Source organism: Carcharhinus amblyrhynchos, chromosome 6, assembly GCF_965287045.1.
Source record: "Carcharhinus amblyrhynchos chromosome 6, sCarAmb.v2.hapA, whole genome shotgun sequence".
Classification (NCBI taxonomy): Eukaryota; Metazoa; Chordata; class Chondrichthyes; order Carcharhiniformes; family Carcharhinidae; genus Carcharhinus; species Carcharhinus amblyrhynchos.
The window spans coordinates 34,271,895-34,291,685 of record NC_137329.1 but is presented as its reverse complement, the minus strand read 5'-3'; the positions used below and the strand labels follow the sequence as shown (position 1 = coordinate 34,291,685).

Sequence of the window (19,791 nt, the reverse complement as noted above, 5' to 3'; positions counted from 1 at the left end):
AAAATAGAATTTATTTAAAAAGCATTTTTTGAGAGCAAAACACTTTTAGGCTATACTATAAATTTGAGCAAGCGGGTATTGACATGAACTTGAATATGCAGGATTCTCTAAACCAAATTAAAGCTTTGAGATATAAGTTTGAATTGTTAACGGAGAAGGCTTTTATAAATTTGCATACTTAGATTGAAATACTTTTATTTTCAATGCAGGCTGGGAGTTCAGGGGTGAAACTGCTAGAACGGGAAGTCAGTATCTTAAAGCTAGTGGACCATGAACATATTATCCATCTGGAAGAGGTGTTTGAAACGCCCAAAGTAAGATGCAACGAGACTTGCTCAGCATTCTGGGAACTCGAGACGTTTCACTTTATTAATGCTTATGATGCTAACATGTTTAAAATATTTAACATATTTCATGACTTCTTTAATCGAGAAATTAATAGCCACTTGGATGTGGTCCGACTTCATTTCTTCCCTCTATTCCCAGTAATCAATTGTATAAATAAAATTATGGCCATGCAACAGTTATCAATAGGTATGGATTAAATGTCAACATTTTAATTGTTTTACAAAGAACAACACAGCACAGGAAACAGGCCCTTAGGCCTTTTGGCCCTACAAGCCAGAGCTGCCCATTTTAAAACTCAGTGAGTGCCTCATTCCAATCCTTCTTCTACCTACGACTTTTGTCTACATCTAGTGGACTCCACAATACAGGGGTGCAAATTTAGGGAATTATATGCGTGCCAGATTAAGGGAGATCCAATTTAGGGACAATTTATTATTACCAATCAGCCTAAAAGCACGTTTTTGTGGTGTGGGAGGAAACCGGAGCACCCGGAGAAAACCCACGCAAGCACGGGGAGAATGTGCAAACTTCCACAGACACCGACCCAAGCCAGAGATCCGACCTGGGTCCCTGTAACTGCACAGCAAACAGTGATAGTCATTGAGCTATCAATTGGTCCAGTTTAAGCGTACACTAACGACGTGAAGCACTAGGCAACTCTCGAAGCAACATCCAAGAGCAGCCCTCGCATGACCCACTGCATGTATGTCCCTTGTTGGCCAACAAGGCGGACCAAATCACCTGTGGATGTGAAAAAAAGAGACATCAATAAACATACAACAGCCTATACAGACATTAATGGAAGATCCCCAATAGCTCCAATGTAAGAGACAGGTGAGCCATAAAATTTGTTGGACGGCCAATAGGAATCTGTTAATTTCCAGGAACGTCCTGAGGCTCTTGATCTCTGTAACTAAAATTTTCTCTATAATTAAAAAAGAATAAAAATTGTGGTCTTGTACATTTTATACCCAAGTAGATTTACAGCTCAAAAAATTAAAAGTAAGTATGACCATGATATAAAATGACAGTCGATAGTCATTTGAGGTCTACTTTGCAGCTATCAATGTGCTGTGGCCCTCTTTCAGGTTTTCAGTCTGTCATACCACATCCACTTCGGCTGCAGTGACCCTTCCCACGTGGTTTCCAATCTGCTGTGTCCTTCTCAGGCTTGTGGTTTGCAGTGCCTACACTTTTGGGCACGCTGCTTGTTTTTTTTTCACATCTTGCACATTTAGCTCTGCTGCTTTCCCTTAGGCTTTATGTCTGGGTTTATCATTGTTCACTTCCTCCTCCACCTGCCCACCACTCCCAAGAATCCAGTTCTGCACTACTTTACTTTTTCCCTTCTTCCTTCTTTCTTTCTACATCTGTTTCGCATAACTTTTTTCAATTATCTTCTGAAATCGTACATACAAAAGTGTTTTTTTTAAACAGCAGATCACCCTGACTAGTTTGCATTGAAATAAAAAAGCATTCATTGATCACCAATCTAGTGATTCTGTTTCTTTGTTTTCAGTGGCTTTTTAAGTAAAAAAAAAATAAAAAAGCAGATACTGTTACAGATTAACATTGCTACACCATCATACACTCAGGGTAGTTTTCACTTTCACTGATTGAGCGTTAACCTGGGAGCACTTGTTGCAGAGCTTGCCTGGTTTCCAGCTTTATTGATTTCAATGATTTTTTAAAATTACAAATGGGAGATCCACTATTCCAGTTTATAGCCCAGGCACTATCCCCTCTATTTACTAAAATGGTAGATTATCTTGTGAAATAATTTATCAGACAATATAGCCTGTATAACAACATTGAAGCTGAATTAGGTAAATGAGGAATCATTTGTAGCTTATGAATCATCCTTCTGGCTTGAAGTTTAGTTTGTAAACTCATGCATTAGACACAACTGTGATTCTGGCCTACTTTTGAATGTAAAGCCTGTATCTGTTCTCTTTGAGAAGAGTCAGCAATATTTAATTTGTTATCTACCATGTTCAAGTAACCTACAAAGAGATTTCCTTAGAACCTGTTCCTGTTGAAAATCACTAATTAATTTGCGGTCAAATTCATGACACACAGATTTCAGAAAAAAAATGCCACTTCTATACACATCACATTGCTATCTTTCCTGCTTTGAAAAAAAAAATCACTGGTAGTGTTGGAATTGATTAGTGACTGCCTGTTTGTTTTACTGAAAACTAAGCAGCTGTATCTGCAGATTTGTTTTCTATTAGTGACATGGGAACAGTCACTCCAATTAACATAGGCTAGGTGCATTTTATATTCCCAGGATGGCTGGCAGTTCAATATTACATCACCTTGAATAAAATGGATCACCCATTTTAAAATGGAAGACCCAGATATTATAATAATGAGGGTATCTCCTTAATAACTTAATAATTATTGGTTTCTTTCAGCGAGTATACCTGGTGACAGAAGTCTGTGAGGGTGGAGAACTAAGTACAATCCTTCATCGAAAAAAGCGTTTAAGTGAGAAAGAGACAAGGCATGTGATTCGAAGCCTGGCAAGTGCAATTGCTTACCTACATAAAAATGGTAAGATTTCATTGCAGGACTGAAGTAATTACCTTGTACTTGTGGAAGATAAAATAGTAATTTTAAAATTCTAAAGGAATAAAAGCTGTAATAAGTAAAGCACTCATTTAATGAAAACTTTCAGTTCAAATAGTAATTTAGAAGGAATGATTTGTAACAAGAAAATTACAGAACATAATGTAAAAAATAGGACCAGGAGTAGATCAGATGGCCCCTTCAGCCCACCCTGCTATTCAATAACATCATGGCTGATCTTCCTCAACTCTCACTTTCCAGCCTACTTTCTGTATCCCTTGATTACATTTACGATCAAAAGTCTATCCGTTCCAGTCTCAAATATTCAACATTCATAACCCACTGAAAGATTCACAATCCTCAGATTGAAGAAACTCCTCCTCATCTCAATCTTCAGTGATCAACCTCTTATCCTGAGACTGTGCTCCTGTGTTCTTGGATCCCCTGACAGGGGAAACAGCTTCTGTGTTGCCTGTTTTGAATCTGTTCTGTGGGAAGATTCATTTCTTTTTTTACTGTGAAGATCCCCTAGTCGCCACACTCTGGTGTCTGTTTGGGTATGTTGAGGGAGAATTTAGTGTGGCCAATACACCTAACCAGGACTCAAAATATGGACTTGAAATGTTAACTCTGTTTCTCTACAGATGCTGTCATGATGTGGAGATACCGGCATTGGACTGGGGTAAACACATTAAGAGGTCTCACAACACCAGGGTAAAGTCCAACAGGTTTATTTGGTAGCAAAAGCCACTAGCTTTCAGGCCTCTGACCCTTTGTCAGGTGAGTGGAGAGTCCTGATCACAAACAGGGGATGTAAAAGCACACACTCAGTTTACAGAATACTGATCAGAATGCGAGTTTTTACAGCTAATCAAGTCAAGTTGTTGAGTGGTGGATGAATGAACACCGCACGACAATCACCAGGCAAGACTGTTGGTGAACACTTCAGCAGTCATGGGCATTCGGCCTCTGAACTTCAGGTAAGCCTACTCCAAGGCAGCCTTTACGACACATGACAGCGCAGAGTCGCTGAGCAGAAACCGATAGCCAAGTTCCGCACACATGAGGACGGCCTCAACCAGGATCTTGGGTTCATGTCTCACTATTTGTAACTTGCCTGGGCTTGCAAAATCTCACTAACTGTCCTGTCTGGAAACAATACACATCTCTTTAACCTATGCTTAATGCTATCTCCATTCACATTGTTTGCACCTTTAAGACTTGATTAGCTGTAAAAACTCATATTCTAATCAGTATTCTGTAAACTGAGTGTGTGTCTTTACATATCCCCCATTTGTGATCAGAACTCTCCACTCCCCTGACAAAAGCTCAGAGATTGGAGCTAGTGGCTTTTACATAAGAACATAAGAAATAGGAGCAGGAGTAGGCCATCTGGCCCCTCGAGCCCGCCCCGCCATTCAATAAGATCATGGCTGATCTGTCGTGGCTCAGTTCCACTTTCCCGCCCTCTCCCCATAACCCTTAATCCCCTCTCTTATCAAAAACCCATCAACCCGCTTCTTAAAAATATTTAGCGAGGCAGCCTCCACCACTTCAACGGGCAGAGAATTCCAGAGATTCACCACCCTTTGAGTGAAGAAGTTCCTCCTCAACTCCGTTCTGAACCGCCCCCCCTTTATCTTGAGGCTGTGCCCCCTAGTCCTACCGTCTTTTTTGAGCGGGAAGAGTCTTTCCACCTCTATCCTATCCATCCCATTCATCATCTTATACGTCTCAATGAGATCTCCCCTCATTCTTCTAAACTCTAACGAGTACAAGCCTAGTTTATTCAGCCTCTCCTCATAGCTCAACCCCCTCAACTCCGGTATCAGCCTAGTAAACCTCCTCTGCACTCCCTCCAAGGCCAAAATATCCTTGCGCAGGTGCGGCGCCCAAAACTGCACACAGTACTCCAGTTGCGGCCTCACCAATGCCCTATACAGCTGCAGCAAGACCTCCCTACTTTTATATTCAATCCCCCTCGCTATGAAGGCCAGCATCCCATTCGCCTTCCTGACCACCTGCTGCACCTGCAGGCTGGGTTTTTGCGACTCATGCACAAGGACCCCGAGGTCCCTCTGCACCGTCGCCTGCTGCAGTTTTTCGCCCCGTAAGTAATAGTCCTTCCTACCATTCTTCCTACCAAAGTGGACCACCTCACACTTGCCAACATTAAATTCCATTTGCCATTTCCTGGCCCATTCGCCCAGCCTATCTAGATCCTTCTGCAGACTCTCCACACCCTCCGCACAATTTGCCTTTCCCCCAATCTTGGTGTCATCAGCAAATTTCGACACCCTACTCTCGGTTCCCTCCTCCAGATCATCTATATAAATGGTAAATAGCTGAGGCCCCAGCACCGACCCCTGGGGCACCCCACTAGTCACCAACCGCCAATCCGAATAGCACCCATTGACCCCCACTCTCTGCCTCCTATTTGACAACCAATCCTCTGCTACCAAATAAACCTATTGGACTTCTTACTGTCTCTCCAGATGCTGCCAGACCTACTAGGTTTGTCCAGCATTTTCTGCTTTTAGTTCAGATTTCCAGCATCCGCAGTATTTGAATTTTCTGTTTCAATAAGATCATCTTTCATTACTCTAAGCCCCAGAGAGAATAGGTCAAATAATCATCAGAACCCTATCTAATTGTAGAAACTATTCCTTCTTCTGTACTCCAATCTCCTTGCCATAAAGGCCAACATGCCAATTTCCTTTCAAAGTGCTTGCTGTACCTGGATGCTAACTTTGTATTCCTTGTATCTGTACAAGTCGTCCTAACATCAACTTTTAAAAGCTTCACACCTTTCAAAAGGGATTTTAAAATTTTATTCATCTAATAAAAATGAAATGCAGATTTAATTTACTATTTTTTCCACTTGTTTCATCAACACTTCCCCATATTTATGCTTCAACTAATGTGACCAAAAGTAAATTGTCGGGTAATGATCGTGTTGCTGTTGGTGGGATTTTGTCCTGTGTATGTTGGCTGCTGCATTTCCTATAATAACAATGACTACACTTCAAAATACTTCACTGGTTGCAAATTGCATAAGTGGTCCTGATGTCATGAAAGACACTATATAAATGGTAATCTTTTTTTAGATACTGGTGACAAGGACAATTGCATTGTAAGTGAAGTAATATACCAAAACATAGTAATTTGGCCCACTAAGTTCAGCTGTTTTTCCACTTTTGAGTTTTGCATTTTGTTGAGTGTATGGTGATACCAATTTTTCTCTTACTGTATCATAATGATCTTTTTAGTTCCAATACTGTGGTTTCTCTTTCTGTCATAAAGCATTTTAGCTGTGGCTTCTTTGTCAAATTTAAGATCAGTGTTAAGTATGGAGAAAGTGTCAGACTCTTACGCTAATAGCATTTTCATGGTAAACCCACGGCTGAAAAGATCCATATTATTTCTAATCTGATAAATAAATAGCAATAGGGTGCATTTATTGCCAATTTATCTTATTGTCTCAGGTTTGTTGTCTCAGCTTTGTTGCTCTTATATGAATTGTTGGCAGATTTTCTGCTTTCGACTGTGGCAAAGCTGTCATTGATGTGCCCTTTCATGTAGCTTCATAGAACTACTGACTAATATGTGATAAGAGAGTACAGCATGAATAAAATTTATTCTCATACCTAAATGGAAACTTGCGATGTTGTATCTAATTATAGAAACGAGAAGCAGAAGTAGGCCATTTTGTCCTTCGAGATTGTTCGACCATTTATTTTGATCATGACTGATCATCGAATTCAATATCCTGATTTCCCCCCCTTCCTTCCCCATATCCCTTGATCTCTTTAGCCCCAGGTGTTATAATCTGATTTCTTCTTGAAATCAGACAACATTTTGGCCTTAACTAAATCCTGTGGTAATGAATTCCACACATACACCACTCTCTGGGTGAAGACATTTCTCCTCACTTTAGTTCTAAAAGGTTTACCCCTCATCCTCAAACTATCACCCTTAGTTCTGATGCTCCTGTACTCATGTGTTGAATAGGAATGTTAGGAAAATAAGCTTGCCTTAACATTAGGGATTGAATTTTAGTTCTGGGATGCTGTCTGTATTATAGTTTGAAATCCAGCGCAGAGATAGAGGGGAGCCAATGGTGGAGCGGTGTTGTCATTGGATGAGTAATCCAGAAATGCAGGGTAATGTTCTAGGGATCCGGGTTCAAATCACACCGTGGTAGATGGTGAAATTTGAATTTAATAAAAATCTGGAATGATAATGAACCAGATGCTAGGTGAATTTCCAGGCACATTGGCCTTATGCTGGAAACGATTTTTGACGAGCTGACCAATCTGTGGGAGCACACTTGCCATCCACTTAGGGATGGTAGGTGGGTCTCTGAAGCTGGTTGACCAGTCAGCAGTCCTGCAGCCCTGAGGAATTGCAGTGCCGCTCACAGAGATGGGAACTGCTGATGCAAATTGGGGAGAGAGACATTGGGTGACCAAGCTTGTGGGTGGATAGCCATTTCTCTCTCTTCAAACCATCACATTCTGAACTGGGTTGAAGGTGGCAGCATGCTACCAAACTGAGTGCGGGCAATGATGGGAAATTGTGGGCCACCTGCCCCTTTTCTTGTTTGAAAAATTCAGCCCATGGTTATACTGGAAGATTCACCAACAGTACTTTAATCATTTTTTTGCTTTTATTTATGATTTATGAAGGAAAGTGTCTGGTTATGCTGAATTCCCTCCTTAGTAAACTGCAGTCTACTTTTTGGTCTTCCCTACCAAGTGAACAAGATTGGCATTGTACGAAGATGTATTTTGTTGAAAATAAACCATTGTATTACAATGAGTAGTTCCAGTATATTTTTTAAATTAGTCATAATGTGATTTCTCAAGAATGTAACCACATGGGTCTGATATTGCCATTTTTACAAATGCGAGTTGCATCTGAATTGCCAACAGCATATTACTTGAGTAAAAATGACCCCCATATTACAAAAGGAAGATGGCAAAGCTGCATTTCTTTTTCAAAAGATCATGATTCCTTGTTGGGGTATTGTTTTGAAGCAATATTTATTTTCTAATACCACACTAAGTATTTATTTATGTGGGAGCCTTGCGAGTCAATATCAGAAGACTACCTGATGGCAAAGCCCACGGAAGCTGAGTGTAATCTATCCTCAACCTATATTCATATATTTTACCTTTCCAACAAGGATCAGTAGTAATCAACAGTGAGAATACTATAGAAAATGGTAACTAACTGAATGAATTTGGAAATCTTCAGTAATTTTAAGGGTTGGAGGAACTTGTTCACCTTTAAATCTTTGCAGCAGAGCCTTGTTAGAAATGTTTTGTGTGGACTGTTGTCACAGTGATATTCATGACGTGGAGATGCCAGCATTGGACTGGGGTAAACACAGTAAAAAGTCTCAGAATGCCTGGTTAAAGTCCAACAGATTTATTTATAGCAAACACCACTAGCTTTCGGAACTAAGCTAGTTCTGAAAGCTAGTGGCGTTTGCTACAAATAAACCTGTCGGACTTTAACCTGGTGTTGTGAGACTTCTTACTGAGTCACAATGATATGACATGTGATCTATGATATTCTTTAATTTCATTTGCTGGCCAAATGTATAGAATCATAGAAATCCTACAGTGCAGAAAGAGGCCATTTTGGTTCATCGAATCTGCACCAACCACAATCCCAACCAGGCCCTACCATATCCCTACATATTTATCCACTAACCCCTCTAACCTATGCATCTCAGGACCCTGAAGGGCAATTTTTAGTATGGCCAATCAACCTAACATGCACACCTGTGGCCTGTGAGAGGAAGCTGAAGCACCAGGAGGAAACCCATGCATACACGAGGAGAATGTGCAAACTCCACACAGGCCGTGACCCAAGCTGGGAATTGAACCCAGGTCCCTGGACCTGTGAAGCAGCAGTGCTAACCACTGTGCTACCGTGCCATATATATTGAACTGCTTTAAAAAAGGGCTTTTAAAAATCAAGCAGAGACGCTGACTTATGAAGGCTGCCGCAGGTCATCTGACACCTGGCATTAGAACTGGACCAGTTTTCTGGAAGGTCATGTGACTAAAATGACCATTTCTGAATACCTTTTATTACATTACCCCAAGTGGCGTAAAAGAAGTCTGGAAGAAGACTGCAATGAGCAGCACCCGTCTATCTCCCTTTTCTCTCAAGTTCAGGATACTGACTCTATTACAGCTTGAAATCCAGCACAGAGATAGAGGGGAGGCAGTAGCATAGTGGTGTTGTCACTATGAGTAATCCAGAAATGCAGGTTAATGTTCTGGGGATCAGGGTTCAAATCCCACCACGACAGATGGTGAAATTTGAATTTAATAAAAATCTGGAATTAAGAATCCACTGATGACCATGAAACTATTGTCGATAGCAAACCAGTTAGGATTTTTTTCACAAATGTCCTTTAGGGAAGGAAATCTTTTATCTGTATTGTGTCTGACCTACATGTTACTACAGACCCACAGCAATGTGGTTGACTTGTAAGTACCCTCTGAAATGGCTGAGCAACCCACTCAGTTCAAGGGCAAATAGGAATGAGCAATAAATGCTGGCCTGTGACACCCCTGCATCTCTTGAACAAATAAAATAAAAGGAACATCAGGTGCACTATCAATAACTTTTAGAAAAGATGGATTACTTTTGGGGGAGAAAAACTGTCTCCAGAAATTGTTCCCATTCCCTCATGGGACCTCCCCATCTCTAAGGGACTACACTCCCCTGATGGGAACTCCCCAACTGAGAGATTCCCCTCACCCCAACAAGGCTTGACCCCTCCACCCCGCCACCTCCCCACCTCCCTGCTTCTACCAGGCATGACTGCATCACTTCCACTCCCCTCACTCCCACCACTCCTGACTCTCACCTGACCTCAGCACCCATTCAATCTTGCCCAACACATATATGATTTAAATGGAACCGAGGAAGATCCTAAATAGACAAAGAGAGAGTGAGGGAGATGTCCCACCCATTTGAAGAGTCAAAGAGGAGTATAGCAGGAGATGAACATTCACTTGAGAGCATTACAGGGGACATGGAACAGGTTAGGAGGAACCCATTCCCAAAACAAAAGATGAAGATGACAAAAAGACCCTAAAGCAGTCCACAAGGGAAATATCAGTATAACCCATGCGGGGTTAACCACTGATAAGCAAAACTAAATTTTAAATCCTAACCAGCCAGCAGTGTTGATGGAAAACTCACCAGAAGTGAAGTGCTGGACTCCAGTCAAGAATTTCTATCAGGGACATAAATAAAATTACTGCCCATTAACCTCAGATTTCTAGAAGTGCCTGTGTTTGAACTAAATCCACAGTTCATAGAGGAAGGACAGCGAGGGGTTAAAATTGATCAGAGCACACCAAACCAGCAATCAAGAGAATTTGTATTTTCATACAGAAAGCCACTGTGTGAAACAAACCGAAGCCAGAGATAGAAAATACTGATTGACTTGTTATTCATCCAGTGGCTGTTCCTGGGATCTTGCTGTGGTTGTTCCCATCATGTTCTTTCACTTTATGGGACTCTATGGGTAATTAATTGCATATGAAGGGAAGTGGGATGCCTTATTGGGTGAAATAAGTAGAAGTATTCCTTAAGGAATCTCAAGTCTAGTTTATGGTACATATTAATATATAATATGTGTGGGAGGCTTTGTGTGTGTTTACTAAAATGTCTATGTTAAACTCATTATTTTACTTATATTGCATGTGTACATATTGAAGATTGTGTGATCTTTCTATAGATATTGTCCATCGGGATTTAAAACTGGAAAACATCCTGGTTAAAAACAATGAAAGCAACAGTGAAATTGACATGAAACTGAACATCAAGGTAAATGGAATTTAATTATACAGTGAAGTTGTTGTAAAAAGTTTAATAAGTTTCTAGAGCCATTGGCTCCCTTCTCGCAGCATGAAGAGTCAGTCCCACTCTGGAAGAGGATTGAGCAGTTCTAAGCTCAACAGTCCATTTGTGGAACTCTGAATGCTACCCATCTAATTATATTGCTAGCGTTAGCTTAAAAATCATCCAGTTTGATTCATGAAACCAGAATGAAGCATGGATCAAGTAAACAGTTGTCTTACATTACCTAAAAATATATGCAGCTTCCATATGTTTACTGTGATACCAACTCTGCCACCTCTCTCAACTCCTTCATTGTTTCTATGCTGTCAAGTACCTTGTCTACAGTTTTCTGCAGTTAAACATTGGGAAACTGAAGGAATTATCTTTGGCTAAGACAAAGAACCTTAAGATGTTATTTTCTACGTGGAAAATGCTATGCAATTATATTAATAAATTTTGAGCAAGGTACCTAAATTTACTTTCTACAACTGTTGTATTATTCCCATCAATTCCATTTAATGATGATTCTACTTGAGGAAGTATTTTAGGAGAGATTTTTTCCCTCTGGTTTCGTGTTCAAGTACACTGGACTGTCTGGATGCAGCAAATAATAGAAAATTAGACACAACATGGTGCATGCCCACAGAGGAATCTTCCCATTATTCCTCCATATCAAATAATGAAGGAAAAACAGACGTATTCCCATATAGGTGTATGTTCTATAGTTTGTTGGTTCCATGTTATTCAATGCCAATGGGCACAATCAATGAGAAAATCTCCTGTTAAATTTGCAGTTATATATTTGCAAATCGTTTAAATTACCCCAATTAAGCTCCTCTTCATGTCATGCCATGCTGAGCCAGTAAAGCCAATTGAGCATTCGGTCTGGAGGTTTAATATGAATGAATATGAGTTTCCATGGAATTAAAATTGTGCAATATACACATCTGGTTGGTTTTAGTCACCTAAACATGATCATACAGTGCTAAGCAAACAAATTCTGCTTTAGTGAAAATTAATTCATCACAGTAGCATTCTAAGACAGGTAAACATTCTTTGTAAGGAAAGGTTCGTGAACATCCATTGACTGCACCATTTGCAATTGAAAAGCTGAGGAGTTGACTCAATTGGAGAACTGTAGAAAATTGATGCTGAGAAAATTGCATCTGTGGCACAGTTGTGCTGCCTCACAACACCAGGAGCCCAGGTTTGATTCCTGGCTTGGGTGATTGGAGTTTGCATGTTCTCCCTGTTTTTATGTGGGTTTTCTTCAGGTGCTCCGGTTTCCTTCCACAGTCCAAAGATGTGCAGGTTAGGTTGATTAGTCATGCTAAATTGCCTCTTAGTATCAGGGAGTTAGCAGGGCAAATAAGTGAGGTTTTGGCATAGAGCCTGGGTGTGATTGTGATTGGTGCAGACTCGGTGGGCCAAATGCCCACTTTCTGCACTGTAGGGATTCTATGATTCTGTTCTAATGCATTTTATACTACATGCCATAATCCATTCTGAAATGTTTTCATTACCCAGGTGACTGATTTTGGACTTTCTGTGCAGAAAGGGGGTGTTGGCAGTGACAAAATGTTACAGGCAACCTGTGGAACACCTTTGTACATGGGTAAGAAATCTGTTGACGTTTACATGTATTCTTTCCCCAGAAGTTTCCAATTAATCTTGTATATTTTGATCAGTGCTTTTTCTAGTTTTATTTATGCAGACTTGTATAAAGCAGAGAATAAAAACAAACTTTAGATTTTGTAAAGTGTAATCTTTGGCTAAGATATTCTACTACATATTACATTTATTTCAATCATGATCCAGGTAATTAACTTAAGATTAAAATTGTAGTAAATATTAGCAAAATGGCATACATTTAATAGAATTCTGTACACCATTATGCCATGGTAGAGTGACTCTTTTTCTCCAACGACACATGCTTTTAACGACCATTTTTGAAGCAAATAAGCAATAAAGTTGGATGCTCCAGTCATTGAAATTGACATTTATTTCCGTACAAAACTGGACAGAGAACAATAGATCATAGACATTGCATTTGATATCACCACCATAAAATTGGTACTTTATTGGCAGCTGACCCTGAAATAATTTTTTTACATAATCACTCCCACATGTGCAATAATTTTATATCTAACACTGCTACAGAATCCTTTTGATATCACTAAAATAAATTGTGATATTCTTACTGAAAGATTCAGTGCGTTACTAAGAAATTGCATACAAAATCAAATATTTTATAATTTGTTATATAACAAATGGCACATATATGTTGAGGTTTAAATGTATTTATTAACATAATGTCCTGGGACACTAGCCAATTTCTAAATATTACGTAAAGGTTTAACTGAGAAACTCTTCATGAGCAGCAGCTAAGTTGTTTGCGTAACACAGGTCTGGATTTTCATTACCAAGATGGGTAGGCTCGAGTCAGGAAATTCCCCAGCTCACTGCACCTGCCTTGGCACAAATCCCCAAAATGCATTATTTTACACCAGCGATTTGGCAGGGAGAGTTGCGGGTGTGGGATAGAGATGGACCCGTCACCAGCCTGGAAGCAGATCGGGGACGGGAGGGGCCAAGAGCCAAAGCGGGATTGTTAAAAGGCTTTCTTTTGTTGTTTGGTTACATTTTAGGCTTCCTAACCTTTACACCTCATCATCCTCACACTGCCCATTGCCATCTCCATGCCCCCATGCCAACTCATGTTCCTCTTCCCACCACAATGGCCCTTACAGCCCTCATGCCAACTCATGGCCTTTCCATGCCCTTCAATCAGTAATCCACCTAATCCCACATTTTTTTAATGTATCTGGGCTCTCAGCTAAGCCTAATTATTCATACATGGCTGGTTGTCCAAATTCATAAAAGGATTACTTGAAAGGGAGGTAGTTTAAACAAGTGGAGAGAAAATTGACCTTGCTTGATTGACATCTTTATATGCTTGTAGTAGGTTTTTTAATTAAGATTTTTGTCAATGTCCAAATGTTTATTTACATGCATGAAGTGTTTAAATATTCTAATATTGGTACTTTAATATTTTAGGTGATAAAGTTTATAGGGCCACTGGAGCATCAGTTTTTTTTTGTCAAGTATTGTGAATGGGCATCTTTTTCTAAGATATTTCCCACGTGTTTCCCAACTGGTTCTGTGCACAATATATACTGGGTTAATGGGCATGGAAGGGCCATGAGTTAGCATGGAGAGAATGAGGGGCTGTTTTGAATGCGTGGTGGGGCATGGGTTGACATGGAAGCTATAAAAGGCAGTGAGGGAGGGTGGGAGACATGAGTTGGCATGACTAAGACTTTTTGAACTTACCTTTCAAAAGCTTCTCAAATCCAAACTCTAGTTCAAAACTTCTCAAACCTGTGAACTGCAATTCATGGCAAAGCTGACTTGACTCCCTGAAAATTGTGGGAAGCTAGGTGATGCCTATCCCCCACAATAGAGCCAGCCAGGTCAGGATTGCAGGGTCTGGCTTCTCTTCCTTCATCCCATGCCAGTGAAAAGTGGGGATGTTGGCAATAAACCTGGAAACCTGAAATTAATTTTGTTCGCAATTTTAAATGGCTCTGGAGTCCTTCAAACTCTGAAAATCTGGACTATAGCCTCAACTCTTGAGTTGCGATCATTGAGACTCCCTGTAATAATTGGTTTCCAACATAAATTCATTAATAAAATAAAGATCCTGTTTTACAGAAAAATGTGTGATGTTGGCAGAGAGAAGCTGCACGAACAACACAGTAATTATTTGGTTTTATAGTGACCAGCCAGTGGTCAACAAAGAAAAGTGAATTATTCCCATGGTGTACACTGAAACAAATCCAAATCTAGCAGACATAAAAGCCATTGTGTTAGGATGGCAGGCTGTGTGAGCCAATTTAAGTTGTTTACCTTATTCTCTTTTAAAGGCAGCATTTTTGGTATCATTCTTCTTGCAGTCCCTAGCTGGCCCTAGGAGGACACCAGATGGTGCTATTATTACTGCTATTAAGCATGGATGATGGCAATAGAGCAACGGACTTCACAATGACAGTATGCATGAAAAGAGATAAAGTGGTGCTTTTTAATTAAAGGATGCTTCTGTAGTGGTTTACAATTTATTCTACATGTCAGTTTTTGGCTGCACAAACACAATATAAAAAACTGGTGTTTACACAAGTCAAAGTGATTAGATTGTGAAAGATGTACTAAGTTTCTGTATTCCTAATAAGAAACGTAAACAACCTTTGCTTCATACTGGGTCAGTGATGTGTGGATAAAATTGCTCTGTGATGTTAGCATACATTATTTTAAACAGTTTAACATGCACATTAAAAGAACAAACAGGAAATCACAAATATGTTATGATGCAGAAAGATGGCATTTAGCCCATTATGTCTACACCGGCTCTCCAAACGATCATTATAATTTAGTGCCATTCCCTTGTCTTTTCCCTGTATTCCTGCATATTGTTTCTAATTTCAAGTAATCATCTAATGCCCCCTTGAATGCCTCAATTGAATCTGCCTCCACCACACTTGCAGGCAGTACATTCCAGACCTGAACCACTCATTGTGTGAAAATGTTTTTTTTCTCACATCGCATTTGGTTCCTTTGCACATGATGTGCCCCCTCATTATTGGCGCTTTTATAAGAGGAATAGTTTCTTCTCATCTACTATATCCAATCCTGTCATGATTTTGAACAACACCTCTATCAAGTCTCCTTTTAGCCTTCTTCACTCCAAGAAGAACAGTCCCAACTTCCCAAATCCGTTTTCATAACTGAAGTTTCTCAGCCCTGGAACCATTCTTGTAAGCCTCTTCTGCACTGTCTCCAATGCATTCACATCCTTCCTATAGTATGGCACCCAGAACTGTCTCCAGTATTCCAGCCGAAATCTAACTAATGTCTTGAACAATTACAGTAAAAAGTCTGACAACACCAGGTTTAAGTCCAACTGATTGAAATCGGTTGGACTTAAACCTGGTGTTGTCAGACTTTTTACAGTGTTTACCCCAGTCCAACGCCGGCATATCCACGTCTTGAACAATTACAGCATAATCTCCTTGCTCTTGTACTCTGTGCCTCCATCTATAAAGCCAAGAACACTATAATCTTTATTAACTGCTCTATCCACCTGTCTGCCAACTTCAACGAGCACATATATATGTGGGTCTCTCTGCCCCTGCAGCCTTTTAATATTTTACTCTATATTCTTTTCTCTCCATGTTCTTCTTACCAAAATGTATCACTTCACATTTCTCTGTATTGAACTTCATCTGCCACTTATCTGCCCACTCCACCAACTTGCCGATGTCCTTCTGAAGTTTTTACTGCCCTCTTCACACTTCATAATACTTCCAAGTTTTGTGTCATCTGCACATTTTGAAATTGTCTCCTGGACACCAAGATCTAGATCATTATATATCAGGAAAAGTAGGGATCCCAATACCAAACCCCTGGAAACACCACTACAAACCTTCTTCCAGCCTGAAAAATATACATTGACCAGTACTCTTTGCTTCCTACTATTCATCCAATTGTGTATCCATGTTGCTACTGCCCCTGTTATTCCATGAGCTATAACTTAGGTAACAAGTCTTTTGGTGTTGCACTTTTTCAAACATCTTGTGAAAGTTCATGTGCACCACGTCATCAGCATTGCCCTCATCCACCTTTTCAGTTACCTCCTCAGAAACCGCCAGCGAATTAGTTAAACACAACTTCCCCTTTAGAAATGCATGCTTGCTTTTCTTAATCAACCCACATTTTTCCATGTGATTACTAATTCTATTCTGAATAATTGTTTCTAGATGCTTGCCCACTACTGATGTTAAAGTGATTGGCCTGTAAGTGCTGGGACTATCTTTACAAGCTTTTCTGAATACGGATGTAACATTTGATATTCTCTAGTCTTCCGGCGCCTCCACTGAGTCTAGAGAATTTTGGGGGATAATGGCCAGTGCCCCTGCAATTCCCATTCTCACTTGTTTCATATCCTGGTTTTGATGCATTGTCAACCTTTGAGTCTAATCAATACTTCCTCCTTATTAATTTTGGTTAGGTACATTGACCCAAACAGGCGCCAGACTGTGGCGACTAGGGGAATTTCACAGTACCTTCATTGCAGTGTTAATGTAAGCCTTACTTGTGACCAATAGATAAAGTTGTTTTCTCTTTACCCTTCTAGGAAAAGAATTTCCTCACCTGTCACCATGTCCTGCATAGCATTTACCTCCTTAGAAAAGACAGATGCAAATTATTCATTTCATACCTCAGCTATGCCTCCTGTTTCCATATGTAAATTCTCTTTTAGGTTTCTAATTGACCCTACTCCTCCTCTTACCACCCTTTTTACAATTTTTATGCCTATAGAAGACTTTGGGATTCTCCTTTATGTTAGCTGCCGGTCTTTTCTGATAATCCCTCTTTGTGCCTCTCATGTGCTTTTTCACCTCCCCTCTTAACCTTCTGTATTCCACTTGGTTCTTAACTATATTTTCTGCCTGACACCTGTCAGAAGCACACATTTTCGTCTTTATCTTATTTTCTATCTTTTTCATCCAGGGAAATGGATGAAACGTGGGTAGCACAGTGGTCAGTACTGCTGCTTCACAGCTTCAGGGTCCTGGGTTCGATTCCCGGCTTGGGTCACTGTCTGTGTGGAGTTTGCACATCCTCCTCGTGTCTGCGTGGGTTTCTTCCGAGTACTCTGGTTTCCTCCCACAGTCCAAAGATGTGCAGGTTAGGTTGATTGTTCATGCTAAGAAATTGCCCCTTAGTGTCCAGGGATGCATAGGTTAGAGGGATTAGTGGGTACAATATGTAGGGATATAGAGGTAAGGCCTGGGTGGGATTGTGTTTGGTGCAGACTCAGTGGGCCGCAGGGCCTCTTTCTGCATTGTAGGGTTCTATGATTCTATGAAATCTGGATTTGTTTGCCCAACGTTTCTCTTTTAAGGCAATATACCTTGCAGACCATTCCTGCTTTGAAGGTAGCCCATTGTTCAGCTTCAGTTTATCATGCTGACCTTCCTTTCCAATCTAACCAGTGCAGCTCTGTTCTTGTCCTATTGAAGTCAGCTCTCCCCAATTAATTATTTTTACTTTGGATTGCATATTTTCCTTTTCCATCATCATCTTAAACCTTACAATACAATGATCACTGTCTTCTAAGTGTTCCCTCATTGACACTTGGTCTACTTGGCCCAACTCATTTTCAAGAACCAGATCCAGTTGTGCATCTTTTCTTGTGGATGACACGTACTGATTTAGAAAGTTTTCCTGACCACAATCTAGGATCGTTTGCCCCACTCCACTCTTTACACGACCACTGTCCCAGTCTACATTTAGGTACTTAAAGTCCCCATTAAGACTACTCTATAATGTTTGCATCTCTGTAATTTCGCTACAGGTGTGTTTTACATCCTTTTTACTAACTGGCAGCCTGTAGACTACACTGCACAATGTAATAGCACCCTTTTTGTTCTATAGTTCAAGCCAAATTGTGTACTTGAATCCTCTGGGACATACTCTTTCTCCAACATGGCAATGCTCTCCCTAACCAAAACCTCTCCCCCTTTCCTTCCTTTTCTGAACACTTTGTACCCAGGAATTTTTAACACCCAGTAGTGGGATCTGGAGTGCAGGACTTGTTATATTTTATCTTCTGTGCTGCTCCTCTGTCTTGTCATTGAAGCATCATGCAGCAAGATGGACAACTTGTTAACAAGATCCTCTGAGTCTTCAGTGTCAATGCTGCTGTACTTCAGGGAGAGCACTTCTTTGTTCTCCCTGGAATGACTTGAGAGCTGAGAAACTACGACCTGGTTGGGGAGATGTTTAATGGCCATCCAGACATAGTGTCCAGTTCATCATAGATAATTTTTCAGCTTTGTCTGAATACTTATGTAGGTGGTTTCAAAAGGTCATTAGCATTTGTTCAATAACCAACCCATTGAATCTGAAGCATGTAACACAGGCATTGCTATTGGAATTTCTCTGGCATTATGTTTGCTAATGCACAGTGCAAGTTTCACTGCAATACACGAGTACGGTGACAGCAACTATTATGTACACTAGGACTTTTGTTGACTTGCAGTAGTCTTTGTTGTCAAACAATCACTGCCATGGTTTGTAGAATACTCAATTGGCAAAACTGAACCATTGTTGGATCTCCTCTCAATGGCGACCTTTTGAAAGAGGTAGCTATCAAGGAATGGTAAATAGTGAACATTTTCCAGAATATCTCCTTCTACACATCTGGGAGGTGGAATATTTGACTGACAAGGCCTGGGTTGATATGAATTTTGTTTTGGTAAATTTAAGGACAGGTAGAGTCTCTTGTACACAGAATCGAAGAGTTTGAGAGTGGCTTGCAAATTCACTGCAGAGTGGGCAGTGACAATGGAGTCGTCTGTAGATCATGATGTGGATATGCCGGTGTTGGACTGGGGTAAACACAGTAAAAAGTCTGACAACACCAGGTTTAAGTCCAAGGTTTAAGTGAATGGAGAGTGAATGGAGAACTCTCCATTCACCTGAAGAAGAAGGAAACCCCTCAAAAGCCAGTGAGTTTACTATCAAATAAATCGATTGGACTTAAACCTGGTGTTGTCAGACTTTAAACTGTAGATCGTGCATGTCTGTTGTGGTCAGTTTGCATGGATGCAACTGAAATTAGAGTTTTCCATCTAGGCAGTATTTACTGCTCACACCAAAGAGCAGTTGATCTTTGATGAGGAGAATAGTTATTGTTGAGTAGATTGTAAATAGTTTGGGTCGGGCGGGGGTGGGGGGGTGGCAGCATCACCCCGCCTTGCTTGACACTGGTCTGGATTTTGAAGGGGTCCATTTCAGACCTCCTGCTCAAGACAGTTGCGGTCACCTCGTCGCGAAGCAATTACAGGATTGTGATGAAGTTTCTTCGACGTCAACATTTCTGTACTTTAATCCACAGAGCCTTGTGATGTACTAAGACACTCGTACACTTACATA

General features: G+C 40.4%; 1 protein-coding gene across 12 annotated transcripts in view; it reads left to right on the top strand.

Moving 5' to 3' along the window:
• stk33 (serine/threonine kinase 33) overlaps positions 1-19,791 on the top strand; it is a 172,993-nt gene that overhangs the window by 109,277 nt on the left and 43,925 nt on the right. For all 12 annotated transcript variants that reach the window (XM_080190182.1, XM_080190188.1, XM_080190183.1 and 9 more), the window contains 4 exons: positions 210-314; positions 2,766-2,904; positions 10,691-10,779; positions 12,322-12,409. In XM_080190182.1, the coding sequence (XP_080046308.1) occupies positions 210-314; positions 2,766-2,904; positions 10,691-10,779; positions 12,322-12,409 (421 nt within the window). The remainder of the gene's footprint in view (positions 1-209; positions 315-2,765; positions 2,905-10,690; positions 10,780-12,321; positions 12,410-19,791) is intronic.